At 46.0% G+C, this 15,295-nt stretch overlaps 1 protein-coding gene across 1 annotated transcript in view; it reads right to left on the reverse strand.

The window, feature by feature from the left end:
* LOC146808708 (cell adhesion molecule CEACAM6-like) overlaps positions 1-3,753 on the reverse strand; it is a 375,069-nt gene extending 371,316 nt beyond the window's left edge. The window contains exon 1 of the mRNA XM_085614219.1: positions 3,662-3,753. Within this exon, the coding sequence (XP_085470345.1) occupies positions 3,662-3,731 (70 nt within the window). The 5' untranslated portion in view covers positions 3,732-3,753. The remainder of the gene's footprint in view (positions 1-3,661) is intronic.
* Between the last annotated feature and the right edge of the window lie 11,542 nt (positions 3,754-15,295).

The raw sequence follows: 15,295 nt of genomic DNA on the forward strand, positions 1-15,295 counted from the left end.
ATTTCAGAGCTTTCTGAACTCGCGCATTTGAAGGTGCGGTCATTTGTGATGTGCACAAAAGCGGCTTTGTGAAAAAGAATTTGCCCCAAATCACACAGTGCGGAAGCTGAGACGCTGTGATCAAGCTTGGATTTAATACATGATCAGGGGGGAGGAGACCAGAGCAGCAGCTGAACACGGGAGCCGAGAGCAGGGGGAGAGGACGCCATTAACACCACCGCCTTTCTCCGAGGTCAAGCAGAAATGCCTCGGAGAAACGCAGCGGCGTTTTCGGATTTGGGGGCATGTTTTTCTTTCCCTCCTCTTGCCATTGGCTGGAATGTTTACTTTCCAGAGGAGAGAAAGAAAGTAAAAAACACGCCCCGAATCTGAAAAAGACGGGGCTTCTTTGGAGAGACAAAGCTCTTCTCCAATGGCTGACCAGCATTTAAGAGGCCAGCCAATAGAGAAGAGGGAAGAAGAGGGGCGGGTTAAAGCCCCACTTCTAAAACGTTAAATCTCGCGAGCGAGACTGCGCAAGCGCAGCCTTCGCTAGCCGAGACCTAAAAACTACCTTCAAAGCAGCAGAGAACATGACCTTGCTTCCTTGATGAACCACAGACACAAGGATTTGGAGTATGAATCTTATTCATCTGTGAATCAAGAAAACATTGAATCAAATCTACAAGGTGCATTAAGAAAGACATACTTTAGATTCAGATGACTTTACATGCCAATATTTGAGTTCGAGAGAATATTGAATCTGAAACTGAAAGGTCAGAGTGCTTGCCGTCTGTGTAGTTATAAAGTTGAAATACTTAATCATGTAGTTTGCATTTGTCCAAAATTGTTAATATTAAGGAAACTTTATTTACAGCAGAGCGATGAGGGAGGCCAGGCCATCAGACACTGTTTTACAACCAAATACCATATTTTTATTGACAAATTAATGAAATTTTAGACTTGGCTTATCAAATACTCAAAAATATTGTTAGACTAATCTAACACTATTTAGGGTATATAAAATTGAAGTTGTTTTTATAAATGTGCATGATTATTTTAGATGTAAAGTTTTTATTGAGCTCTATGTGATTAACACAATAAATGTATTTACTTCTGTTAGTGCCTAAAGCTCTTCAGAAGAGAGCAAGGACATGGTTTAGTCCTTAACATGCTACCATTCAGGGCGCCATGTGGTATGATCAAGTAAGCAGTGAACGATGCACAGTGAGCAGCAGGTACTGCCCACTGTGCAGTTACCGTGTGCACTGGCCTATGTACAGTGCATGACACGCAGGGGTATATTCACAAGAACGTGTGATAACTACCGCAAGAGTAGCCTAACGCAACTTTGAACATCGCAGCCTATCGCGGGAAAACAACTCTGTGACAACGTGGAATTCCCACCACGGCGGTAGCATGCAATAGTTTGCCGAAACCGCGGCCAATGCCCATGACGCAACCACCTCGACGGAGATAAAAACACAAACCCCAACACGAAAAAACCTGCGATGGGCTAAAGCGCAATAAGAAAACAGCGACAATCAGCGCGAGGGCAGCAATACTCATGCACAATGCGTGAAAAAGCACAAGAACAGCATACGGAAAATGCCACAGGACAAAATTCATCAACAGCGGAGTACCACAGATGCACCCTGGCCAACTGCAGAGGACTTCATTCAAAACATTAAGGAGAGGGAAAAGAAGCTGTGGCCCATTCGGCTTCCAATGGTTAGAGCGAAAAATCAATTGTGGGGAGAATGGACCACTTGTCCTGTATAACCAGGGTCTTTTAGTAGCGTGGAGACCGTCTTAAAAAACCCTCATATACGTACACAGGTGGATGGGCGGTATATCTTGGTTCTCCGCCAAAGTGTACTGTATCAGCATCATCATAGGGTCTTTTATTAGTCAGAATGCTGTCCTCCGCCCGGAGGGAGACCAACTGGTTTGTCAGTAGTGGTCAGACACTAAAAAAAGAGAGGTGTGGTTGTGGTGGAGTGAATTAAAATTCCTGAAATCACAACCAACAGTTATTTATTAAAGGAAGTGGTATAGGAAAGCTAAAAAAGGTGGCGTGCGTTTGTAGACCAAGTTACTGGTCTGACGCACTGGTGTAGGTCAACATGTTTCAGCCTCTTGGTTCCTCTAGAGGCTTTCGTCAGGACCGGAGTGTCGAAGAGTAAGTGGTTACTAACCAAGTAAACTTTGAGGTCAAATCCGAGGTATTTGTACCTTTCACGATTAATATTTCGGACTGCTCCAGGTTACCGTAGCGCTTATAGAGAACCGGTTGCAGATACTCCAAGTTCGCTGACTTGTTCTAGCTCTGTAGACCGTCTTTCTTAGAATACAAGCACTTTCAGGTTCTCCAGAACCAATAGAGACAGAGGACCTCCTCCATCCTGTATTACAGTGATGAGCTGCAAGTCTTTGGAGCACGTTCCCATCACAAGATGGCCGCACTTCAGTGTCTCCAACATAGAATGGCTATGTGAAAAACAAAAGACACTTTATACAAAATCCGCTGCTCATTGTAAAGAGAGGAAACATTCCCACTAACACTGATAAAAACACTTCTGAAAAGCATGGCGAATAGAACTTGTCTGGGGCTGTATTCATCTTGAGAAGACACCGGGATACTTTTGTCAATGTGACCTTTTCCTGTATCATTGGGATTTCTCACTGCAGGGTGTGAGACAGGAGGGGACTGGACTTTGAGACAACCTGGTAAACAGTATCAAACAAGCCTCTGATGCTGCTCTGTACATAGGCAGGAGCTTAGGCTCCTTTGGTACAGCAGGTGCAGTGGCACCGGTGCCCAGAGTCCTGCGGGGTCCACTGAACACACCCGTAATACTCCACAGTACACAGGAGCATCATTTCTCCACCGCAGGATGGGATGTGTGCCTGGCAGGCATTGCTATACATCTTCAAGAAGCAGGTTCCCCTGCCCAAGCCATCCCTCAGACTGTAAAAAAGACACTGCAATGGCACAGGTGAGGCATCCCCTGTGGCCCACAACCCTGCCACAGTGAACCCCCAGGGACCTATTACACATCTGCAGAGAGATGTATTTCCAGGTGCATCCTCGCAGTACACCCCACACCCACTCCCATCCCAATGAACAATGCGCTGAACTTGATGCTGTGTTCCTATTGCCTTTAAGTGATTGTTTTTTTTTTTCCGGTTTGCTCTTGATGTATATTGCCCTTCTTTCCCCAGCACCCCTCCTGCTTCCTTTGTCCCCCCAATCTCTGCCTGCCCATGTTGTTTATCGCCTCACTGTTTCCATGATTTCCCTCAACTACCTATGTTCCTTTGTCTACCTATACCTATGTAAAGCGCTCTGATACCCTACGGGGTCATGTTCGCGCTACACAAAAAATGTTAAATACATAAATCCCCAAAGAATCCCCAAAAGATGGAGGTCAGCTGTCACCCTAGTGCAATGACCAGCACAACAGGTGAACATGTATGTATCAATGTATGTATTTGGTATTTCTTAGTGTGAGCCTAGCCAAAAGGTAGCGGAGCTCTGTACAGGGTCAAAGACAAGTCTAAAGTCAACAAGAGATGGGAGAGCTGGTCCCAGGGAGGAGAGGACAGGAGGTTTCACCGTGAGCTGTGTGTGTAGAAACTACAAGCACTGGTCATGGTGTCTCATTGTCACTTGCCTTACCTGCGTGGATCCAGCCCCAGCGACCATGAACTCGTCCACCCGGTCTCCACCTCTTCAGTGAAATCACCATTGTCCTTCAAACACCACGAGCTGAGCTCAAACGAGCTGGAAGAAGACTTGAGTGTGCAGAACCCCCCCTGTGTCCTCACTTCCTTGTCCACAGAGACAGCACTCCTGAGCCTTTCACGATCCTGTGTGCGGTGAGAGTGTCTCTCTCACCCTGTGTACTCACTTGTCTGCAGAGACAGGACTCCTGAGCCTTCCACAATCTGATCCTTTCCTGTGTGCAGTGAGAGAGCCTGCTCTTGACCTCTCTGCAGACAGTCTCGTTCAGCCCTCAGCTGCGGGGATGTCTCCTCCCCTCTCAGCAGTTGTCAAAACCTGGGGTCTGTGGCTAGAGTTGGTCACTCGTCTAAGAAAAACCTCTGCGTGGGTTTATTTCTACATCAAAGTCCGTTCCTTTTCTCTAGCAGGAAAAAGTCACCAGGTCTTTGGTTCTGTTTTTAACTTTGCAGGCCTCCTACCTCAGACAGGACATGGAGACACTGTAGCCCAGATCCAGAAAGACTTTGCATCGAGTTTGTATAAACTCATCTAACACAGACCTGAAGCAAAATCCAGGTTGGTCTTCACAAACCAATTCAAATGGTAATTTGTTTTGGTTTGTAACCAAAAGTAATGCTACGTCATTCATGGCCATTCCTGTGCATCCACCCATGGGTTGTGTCGCAGGTTCATATCTGCAAAGATGTGTAGACATGTGTAGGAAGGTGGAATCTGACTATATGGTTGCCCCAACTTTTTGCCTGGTATTTGAGTGGTTTTTGACTAGTCTGGCTGGGATCCTGCTATCCAGGACCCCAGCCTATCTGCTTTCTCCCTAAAAACTAATGTGTGTACCCTAGGTACAAACCAATTGGATGCTGAGGATACCCTGGCAGTCCCTTGTAGATGGTACCCTAGGTACCCCGGGCATGGGTCCCTCAGTAGGCCTACCAGGGCTGCAGCACTTATTGTGCCCCCCTGGGACAGCCATACAAAATGACACCACCAGACCACTACTGTAGTCTGGGTGAGGTGGTGCTAGCACCCCTTACAGGGATATAGGTACCCTATATCCCACCCCATTACAACACATGTACTGTCATAGGTCACCCCTTTGACAGGCCTTGGTAATCCTACAAGGCAGGGTGCTGAGGTATGTGTGAAGGGGGACCCCTACCTGAGTAGGGCCCCTCTGCAACCTTCGTAAAATCATTGCTGGGTTGTTTGTAGTGTAGCCATACCATATACTCTTAACCGCATTATAAGTCAATCGCGATAACGCGATAACTTGAGAATGGCTACACAGAACCATATCGTGTTTGGTGTCAAACATGTAGGAATCATACCCCCAGTCCAGCCATGGGCATGAGGGCACGATAACCCCCTGCTAGAGGGGCGATATGGGAAAAGCGGCAGAATTTAGAAACCAATTTAAAGTGCACAGGTATCACAAAATGGATGCTACCAGCCACCCACACGACTATGGCTGCCTGTTGCTGGGGAAAATCCCAGCTTCGGCAGCTGGACAATAGGGCTCCTGTGGCAGGGAGGTGCCAGCACCTCCCCAGACAGGATATGTGGATTGGAACAGGGTGGGTGCACCAAATGTCCTTTCAGAGTTGCACATATGCAGCTCCAGCGCCTGCATTCTGCATACACCGCTTGGAACCGGTTCAGGGGCATCCTGCCCCTCGCCCAGGCGGGAAACACACAAAGGGGAGAGGGTGTAGCCACCCTTTCCCGCCTCACCACTCATTGGTGGACACTACTCTGGACACTCCCCTAATCTTGGGGATAAAGGTGAATAGCGTGGCCCCAGAGCCTCAGATTAATCTTGGACTTCACAGACTTGACCTTCGAAGAGCTGCTGCCCAGCTGACTTAAGAAATCTCCCTTGGGATAAAGGAGTTATCCCCCTGCTTGGCAGGCACCTGAAACACTGCAAGTGACCCGGTTGGAACTTCGCTGCTCCTGTCAGGATTGCCGTAGATCCGGAACAGGACGACATCAGTGGCCTGCACATGCGCAGACAAGTCAGGCAACCTCAAAAGCCTGGCTTCCCCCGGAACATACGCTTTGCGATCCGGAACTTGGAATCCCCGCGTCCTGAAGCCCGTTCCTCGTTTGAACATTCTTTGAAGGTTCCAACCTTTGCCTGCACTCTTATATTGGAGTCCCGTCTCCTTCCGTGGAACACTTTCCGTGCAGTAGCTGCTCTTGTTATTCCTTTTGCCGACTCTTTTAAGAGTCTGATTCTTGTCCGCCGGTAGTTTGGGTGTAGGCTCGGGAGGAGGGTTCCGGTCAGAACGGTTCCGCCCCGAAGTTGTATTGGAGGTTAATTATTCCGCCCGCGAGCCGGACTAGTGTTCCGCTCGTCGGCCGGATTACAGGCTTGCCACTTGACTCGGTGCTGGACGCTCCGCCCTGGGGTCCCGGCTCCCGTTCTTTACATTCCTGCTACTGTCTCCGGAGTCCCAATCCCTATTCACGTTTCAGTAGAGGTAACCCCGATCCTGTTTCCTGTCTGCTGGATGAGTAGGAGGATTGTTGTGTGCACTTTGGCATTTGCACAGTCTCTCCAGTGTGAACTACTTGGACTTCCGTCTACGGAGCATTCAAATACAGTACACCGGTAACAGCGGAAGTTCCGCTGCTTCATTATCTTCTTTTCCCTATTGTTTGTACAAACCTTATTATTACTTTGAAGACTAACTGTATCAGGCGATACCTAAGTGAACGTACATGCCCTATGACCAAGCGGGCCTTCGCCTATATTGCCTGGGTGACCCACTTGAGAGTTCTAGAATTTTCCACCAATGCAGCGAATACACAATGTGGTGAGCGTAGCGTATTAAGGGGACACATATATCTATATGAAACATTACTTTGTATGGTGATTCTGTTTCTGTTTCCCTTGTTGATGCAGCCTCGCTATTGCCTTACCTGAGAGTATTAAGGGATCCCAGATGGGAAGAGGGAGTCATTAAGGTATGAGTTCAAATGGTTCGAAGAGATAAGAGAAGAATAAGGAGTGTTTTCTGTGCTCTAACTCCTCCTCTTTATTTTAGTTACTTTGAGGAAACACTGTGGAAGCAGTGACGACCTGAGGACTTCCTTCCCCTTTTTTGTTTCTTCCTTTCCTTGTTTTGTTTCCCCTCTTCCCCAGGTTGCCCTTGTTGCATAGGGTCTGATATGCGCAAGTGGTAATCAGGGGACGTGGCGGACCTTGTCTTCAGTTCCGGGGCGTCTCTGCAGAATCACAGGTGAGAAGTTGCTTACCTGATAGAACCTGACAGATCGCAAAGCCTAAAACAAAATAGACGACTATTCTGCCCAGACGCCATGGAACTGAGTCAGGTGACGTTGGCTGATTTGGCCAACATGATAGGGAACCTACAACTGGAGACCCAGTCTTTAGCTACTAGGGTGGATATTCTACAAAGGAGTAGGAGAGTGGAAGGCGACATGACTCAACCTGGTCCAAGTACCTCTCCTTCGGTGATACATGTGTCTACCCCTCAGGCAATACCATTAGCCCCACCTGAGCGTTTTTTGGGTGATTCAGCTAAATTCGCTGTTTTTATTAGTCAATGCCAATTGCATTTTATGTGTAAGTCAACCTGCTTTCCTACCGATCAAGCCAAGGTGGCCTTTGTTATTTCTTACCTAGGGGGGGTAGCAGCAATTTGGGCCATCCCGCTCATAGAAAGAGATGATCCATTATTGTATGATTATAATGCTTTTCGTAGGGAGCTTAGGAAGCTTTTTGACAAACATACTTTTACACATTCAGCTGACACCGAACTTTTGACACTAAGACAAGGGACCAAAGATTTAGCTAGTTACATCACCTCCTTCCAGAGATTAATAGCCGAAGCAGGATGGCCAGAGGAGAAACGTAGTGCTCTCTTTTATAAAGGTCTGAGAGAAGAGTTAAAGGATGCACTAGCACAAGTTGTCGATCCCCCTGACTCTTGCCCAGCCTTAATCGACCTAGTGGTGAAATTGGACCATCGACTTACTGAGAGAAGGAGGGAGAAAGGCAGGGGTGACAGTAGATGGTTAGCATTTCGAGACAAGAAGTCTGACTCAGAGAAGGGAAGTAATGATCCTGAACCCATGCAGATAGGTATAGTAAAAGGGCCTATATCTAAAGAGGAGAGACAAAGACGGAGAGACAATAAATTATGTCTCTTCTGTGGAAAACCTGACCACTTTCTTCGAGATTGTCCTGTAAGGCCAAAACAGAAAAGACCGTAGGAAAACTAACCAACCCGAGGTTTAAGGAGACTAAGCCCTCGGGTTCCTCTGGATTAATTGACTCCCTTTCAGACGTCTCTGTGGGTCCCTCTCATCATTTCTTTGTCTCAGCCTGTCTCTACTGGGATCAACATAAAGTAGAAGTGCAGGTGATGATAGATTCTGGTGCTTCCGGCACCTTTATGGATCTCGTTTGGGCAAAGACAAACAAGATCAGCAAGTATCCAAAAGGGTGTGGGAAGACGTAATCACTATAGACAGTAGTACTTTATCCTCCGGTCCTGTTACCCACAATACGATTCTTCTTAGACTAGACATAGAGAAGAAACATACGGAAGATCTGAGTTTTGACTTGATCGACGCACCACAATTTCCTGTCATTCTGGGTTTACCCTGGTTACGTCACCATAATCCGCTAATTGATTGGACAAACTTAAACCTGGAATTTAGGTCAGACACATGTAAGACACACATGCCCATACTTCCCATGACAGAACATACCCTAGTTGCCTCGTCAACTCTAGAAGAAGGGTTTCTCCCCCCAGTATACCAAGATCTGCACTCTATATTTGACGAAAAGGAAGCCACTAGTCTCCCTCCGCACAGAATATATGATTGTCGCATTGACCTACAGGCAGGGGCGCGTATACCCTGTAGCAGAGTGTACGCCCTCACTGAAAAATAAAACATCTATCTTCGGGAATATCTGGACAAAATGCTACAAATGGGGTTTATTCGTTCCTCTCGCTCCCCTGCCTCTTCCTCTCTGTTTTTTATACCAAAACGCGAGGGTGGTCTACGTTGTTGTATAGATTACAGAGCACTTAACAACGTCACGATCAAGAATAGGTACCCTTTGCCATTGATCTCCGAACTACTTGATCGAGTAAAGAACGCGAAGGTGTTCACAAAATTGGATTTGCGTGGCGCCTACCATCTTGTGCGCGTTAAGGAGAGGGATGAATGGAAGACGGCCTTCTGTACTAAATACGGCTTGTACAAATATTTAGTAATGCCGTTTGGGCTGTGTAACGCCCCTTCCGCGTTCCAGTTTTTTATAAATGAAACCCTCAAGGATATGATTGAGAAATATGTCATTGTCTATATAGGCGATCTATTGATTTTTTCTTCTTCCATGGCAGATCATGAACAGCATGTGAGGAATGTGCTAGAGAGGCTCTTAGAAAATAAACTTTACTGCAAATTGGAGAAATGCATTTTTCATGTACAGGAAGTGGCTTTTCTAGGATACATTGTTACCCCACAAGGTCTTAAGATGGATCCAATGAAGGTGACAGCGATACATCGTTGGCCAACCCCACAGACAGTAAAAGAAATTCAAAGCTTCCTTGGCTTTGCCAACTTTTACCGGAGGTTTATCCGTAACTTTTCCCATATGGTCTCTCTCATCACACAGTTGTTGAAAAAGGGAGCCAAGTTTAGATGGACTCCAGACGCAGAAGAGGCCTTCCAACACTTGAAGACTGCTTTCACCCAGGCCCCAGTATTACGCCACCCAAATCCTACCCAGTCCTTTGTGGTGGAAGCAGACGCCTCTCTGGTGGCCGTGGGGGGGGTCCTTTCTCAACCAGACCCCCAGTCAGGAATACTACATCCCGTAGCTTTCTTTTCTCGAAAGCTCACCCCTGCAGAAATCAATTACGCCATAGGAGATAAAGAACTCCTAGCCATTAAGAAGGTCTTCGAGGAATGGAGACAGTATTTATTGGGTGTCAACCAAACAGTGACGGTACTAACAGACCACTGTAACTTGCAATTCCTCAAATCAGCGAGAGCCCTATCCATGAGGCAATTGCGCTGGACTCAGTTTTTTAACGAATATGATTTTATCATACGTTACCAAGCAGGAAGAAAACATGGGAAGGCCGATGCCTTATCCCGCTTGGGTTACGAGTATGAGGAACAACCCACAGAACCACCACGCATCATAGCCAGAAATAAGATTGTGGGGGGGATCAGCTCCGAAGATGACTTCTATAAGAGAGTACAGCAAGAACAAGCCTCTGCTGACTTGGAACAGATGACAGGGTCCCACACAGTTGAGGGAGAGTCAGAAAGTCGTTATGTAGAAGGGGGTTTAATCCTTCCAACGAAAGAGTTACAGCAGCAAGCGTTAGAATGGAGCCATACGCATCCCCTTGCAGGGCATCCTGGTTTTGCAAAAACATTAGAGTTCATGCAAGGTCGTTTTTGGTTGCCTGACATGAATAAAGACACTAAACTGTACATTAAGCAGTGTCACGTGTGTGCCCAAGGTAAAGCATCCCACCAAAAACCAGTAGGTCTGCTACAACCGTTACCTACGCCCCAACGCCCGTGGCATACTGTTTCTCTAGATTTTATAGTCGAGTTACCACATACAGTCAGAGGGAACACCACTTTGTTTGTAATCGTGAATGTCTTCTCAAAGCTAGCGCATTTCATCTCTTTAACACGACTCCCCACCTCACAGACATTGGCTAAAGTATTTTTGCAACACATAGTCCGCTTACACGGGCTCCCGTCAGTGTTGATTTCAGACCGAGGGGCTCAATTTCTATCCAAATTTTGGATGGGACTATGTGCTCTGTTACAAGTAGATGTCCGTTTGTCATCCAGTCACCATCCCCAAACAGATGGTCAAACAGAAAGGGTTAATCAGTGTTTCGAGCAATACATTAGGTGTCAGAGTTTGCAAACCCCGAGAGAGTGGGATGAGTTGGTCTGGTTGGCAGTGATAGCTTATAATAACAGTTACCATACTTCCATTAAAACCACCCCATATATGTGTACATATGGTTACCACCCAAGAACCATATGTCAACCCACTTACTCCTCTTGTTCCACACCCACAGTCGTAGAAGTCATACAGGATCTACAGGAAATACACCAAGCAGCAATGGCGAATTTAGAGCAGACCAAGGCCGACTATAAGAAAAGGGCAGATGCACACAGAAGACAAAAACCAGAGTATAAACAGGGAGACAAGGTATGGCTATCTACAAGACATCTGGCTTTGAAGGGATCCTGTAAATTCAAACCCAAGTATGTAGGACCATATGAAATAGTAAAGGTCGTGAACCCTGTAGCCATGAAATTAGCACTCCCTACATCACTAACGGTACATCCCGTTTTCCATGTCTCCCTATTAAAACCTTTAGAACCAGGGACTCGCCTCCTACTTGCTCCTGCACCTGTGCTTATTGAGGGAGAACCCGAATATGAGGTAGAGAGAATCATATATTCTGGGAGAGTCAGACGTAAATTACAGTACCTAGTACACTGGAAGGGGTTTGGCATAGAAGACCGCACTTGGGAACCTGCTAGTAACGTCCATGCACCCCGTTTACTACGTACATTCCACAGACAACATCCAGAGAAACCCAAGCCGGTAGGAGGGTCGTTGGGAGGAGTGTACTGTCAGGATTGCCGTCGCTCCGGAACAGGACGACATCAGTGGCCTGCGCATGCGCAGACAAGTCAGGCAACCTCAAAAGCCTGGCTTCCCCCGGAACATACGCTTTGCGATCCGGAACTTGGAATCCCCGCGTCCTGAAGCCCGCTCCTCGTTTGAACATTCTTTGAAGGTTCCAACCTTTGCCTGCACGCTTCTATTGGAGTCCCGTCTCCTTCCGTGGAACACTTTCTGTGCAGTAGCTGCTCTTGTTATTCCTTTTGCCGAATCTTTTAAGAGTCTGATTCTTGTCCGCAGGTAGTTTGGGTGTAGGCTCGGGAGGAGGGTTCCGGTCGGAACGGTTCAGCCCCGAAGTTGTGTTGGAGGTTAATTATTCTGCCCGCGAGCCGGACTAGTGTTCCGCTCGTTGGCCGGATTAGAGGCTTGCCACTTGACTCGGTGCTGGACGCTCCGCCCTGGGGTCCCGGCTCCCGTTCTTTACATTCCTGCTACTGTCTCCGGAGTCCCAATCCCTATTCACGTTTCAGTAGAGGTAACCCCGATCCTGTTTCCTGTCTGCTGGATGAGTAGGAGGATTGTTGTGTGCACTTCGGCATTTGCACAGTCTCTCCGGTGTGAACAACTTGGACTTCCGTCTACGGAGCATTCAAATACAGTACACCGGTAACAGCGGAAGTTCCGCTGCTTCATTATCTTCTTTTCCCTATTGTTTGTACAAACCTTATTATTACTTTGAAGACTAACTGTATCAGGCGATACCTAAGTGAACGTACATGCCCTATGACCAAGCGGGCCTTCGCCTATATTGCCTGGGTGACCCACTTGAGAGTTCTAGAATTTTCCACCAAGGCAGCGAATACACAATGTGGTGAGCGTAGCGTATTAAGGGGACACATATATCTATATGAAACATTACTTTGTATGGTGATTCTGTTTCTGTTTCCCTTGTTGATGCAGCCTCGCTATTGCCTTACCTGAGAGTATTAAGGGATCCCAGATGGGAAGAGGGAGTCATTAAGGTATGAGTTCAAATGGTTCGAAGAGATAAGAGAAGAATAAGGAGTGTTTTCTGTGTTCTAACTCCTCCTCTTTATTTTAGTTACTTTGAGGAAACACTCTGGAAGCAGTGACGACCTGAGGACTTCCTTCCCCTTTCCCAGTTGCTGGAATGTCTTGCATTTTAATGTCTGGCAGTCTAATGTAAAGAAAAACAGGTAAGTAGTCTGCGGAGATGCAAAAGGAAACTAGGGGCATATCAACAACGAGGCGATAGAAAATAATCGCCGCTGTTGAGGCAGTTTTCGGCCGAAAAGCGGCGATAATTTTATCGCCTAATTAGCAAGGTCACGCTAACGCATGAAACCTTACTTTAGCGTACGAAATCTTAACGCTCAAATTTTGGGCGTTCCTGATCTGACATGACAGGAGAAATGTCGCTAAGCGACATTTCTCCTATCATCAAGCCCCACGCTATGAAGCATAGCGGCAAGAAAAGTAGCGATAACCCCTGTTCTCGCTACTTTCCTTACGCCTGCTTCAGGACTGACTTAGCCATGATATCCTATGGAAGGTGGATATCATGGCTAAGTTTGTGAGTCCCTATCAACAAGCTAACGCCACACTACGTGAGATTATCGCTGGGTTTCCAGCGATAATCTCACGTTAGGCAGTTAGCGCTAGGATTTTGATCACTTTTGAGATAAGCGTTGCTAATAGCACGCTATTTCAGCGATAAAAATCCATGCTAGCCGGCGATAATTATCCTAGCGCTAAATGCGCTTAGCGATAATTGTCGCCGTTTGTTGTTGATATGCCCCCTTGTCTCTCAGTCACTGTCCAGCACCTTCCCTCAGGTAAGAACTCATTAGAGTTGGAATAGTAATGTTGCTCCAACCACTGTCCATCACCTTCCCTGAGGTAAATACTTGGTGCAGTTACAATAGAAGATGTGCCCCCAGTCACTGTCCAGCACCTTCCGTGAGATAACTATAAGTGGTAGAATAGGACATTTTACCCTCCCCAACGCTGCCCAGCACCTTTCCTGAATAGTAACTTACATTGCTGGAACAGTATTAACTGGATCGAAGGTGGGGTTTGAAGGTAATGTACAGAATATCTGAAAAGTAAAACAATTTTTTAAAATTAATTGTTCTGGTTATATAGTTAGTATTCTATTAGGGTGCTTAATGGCAAACATATACTTACTTGTGTAGTTGAGGGCACTATTTGGAAATGGGTGGGCTGTAGTCTTCTGGTCTCACTGGTGCGTGTGGTCAAGTCAGAAGGCAGTACCACCAGGGCCGGACTGGTAACAGAAACCGGCCCTGGCAAACTGCTCAGCTGCCAACCCCTGAGGTGAGGGGGAGTGCAGCCGAGCAGTTTGCGAGGGCCTGTTTCGGCCAATTTTGTTACTGGGGGATGATATTGCCGACCCACAGTAACAAAAACGGCCCCCTAGGGGCCCAAAACCGGCCCCCACCCTAGGGGCCTACCAGGGAAACGCCCGGTGCCCACTATGGCCAGTCCGGCCCTGTGTACCACTGATTTCAAATTGGTGGATTGCCACATTTATATGTTTTTAGGGGGTAATGAATCATTTACAATGAGATCTGCAACGCAAAATAGTTTTCTTTTATAGAAATATTTTGCTACTAAAGTATATAATGTCACAATTGTTTCATTGCAATCATATACATGTGTAGCGTTTTACTATCTATACTAGCTACCATTTATATGTATTTATTTATTTTGTATTTAACACAATTTTCACATAAGAAAATAAATTGCATGGTAAATATTAGGCTAGTAGTGGTATGCGTAGTAACGGTATGCGTGGTAATAGTACTTATCATTTGCCCTTATGTATGTTTGTGGTAATGACACGCGTGTTAAAGAAGTGCTAAGGCATGCATGGTACAGGCATGGGTTGTTCTATCATACATCCTTTTAGGTATCTTTAGATAGAAGTAGTTATAGTCAGCTTTATTCAGTCATCTTGAAAGAAACCGTAAAAGCAAAAAATACAGATTAAATGCACATAAAAACATAAAGATGGGCTAATAAACATCATTACTGCACACTAATATTTTTCCTTGACCATATCAAGGACCAAAGAAAACAAGAGATTTTGCAATAAATCCCCAAAAGAATTCAGTTGTAGTGCTGGCTGACATTATTCAAAATTAAAATCATGTGAAATAGTTCAAATGAAACGTTTACGAGGCACAGCATAAAAAGGACAATAGAACATAAAGTGCATTGCCTAGAAATACCACCACGAGTACAATTGGGCAAAACTTATAAGTGTCAAGAACGGTATAAGTGATTGTGGGATGGAAAATATCTAATTTAAAATGAGTTAAAATAAACCTATGCCGACGACTCTGTATAGCAGTGCGGTGCGACTGGACGTGGTCTGTGGCCAATGTCAGCTGGTTTTTAATAGCACTAGAATTGGCCATTTCCGTAGAAAATCTTTGGTTTTTGAGGAAGTCGCTTCATGTGAGTAAAAATATTCAGCTTGGCTCAAATTAGTGCAAAAATGTATAAGAGATTCGAACCAGGAGAATGCCCCCGAACTAGTCAGCTTTAGACAATCATTCAGAGTGGAATGGTTTACAATAGTGAACTCGCTGGTCCAAACTTGATGCTATAATACATTTGGCTTAATATGAATCAAATCAGAGAAAAACGCCACCCCTAGTTCTGCGTGGCAAACAAAGGTGGAGCAGCGATTCCTGAACATCTGAAGCTGAGTGATGTTGTTAAAGCCCAGATTCCGGACCTGAGCAGGGCCACAGATACGCGTTTTGTATTGTAGAGGGATAACATTTCTCTAACTGCCTTATTGTCTAGCTTGGTAGCAAAATGAAGCAACGCAGAGATAGATTTGTTAAAATATAGCTTTCTTCTTT

This window comes from Triturus cristatus, chromosome 7 (assembly GCF_964204655.1).
Source record: "Triturus cristatus chromosome 7, aTriCri1.1, whole genome shotgun sequence".
Classification (NCBI taxonomy): domain Eukaryota; kingdom Metazoa; phylum Chordata; class Amphibia; order Caudata; family Salamandridae; genus Triturus; species Triturus cristatus.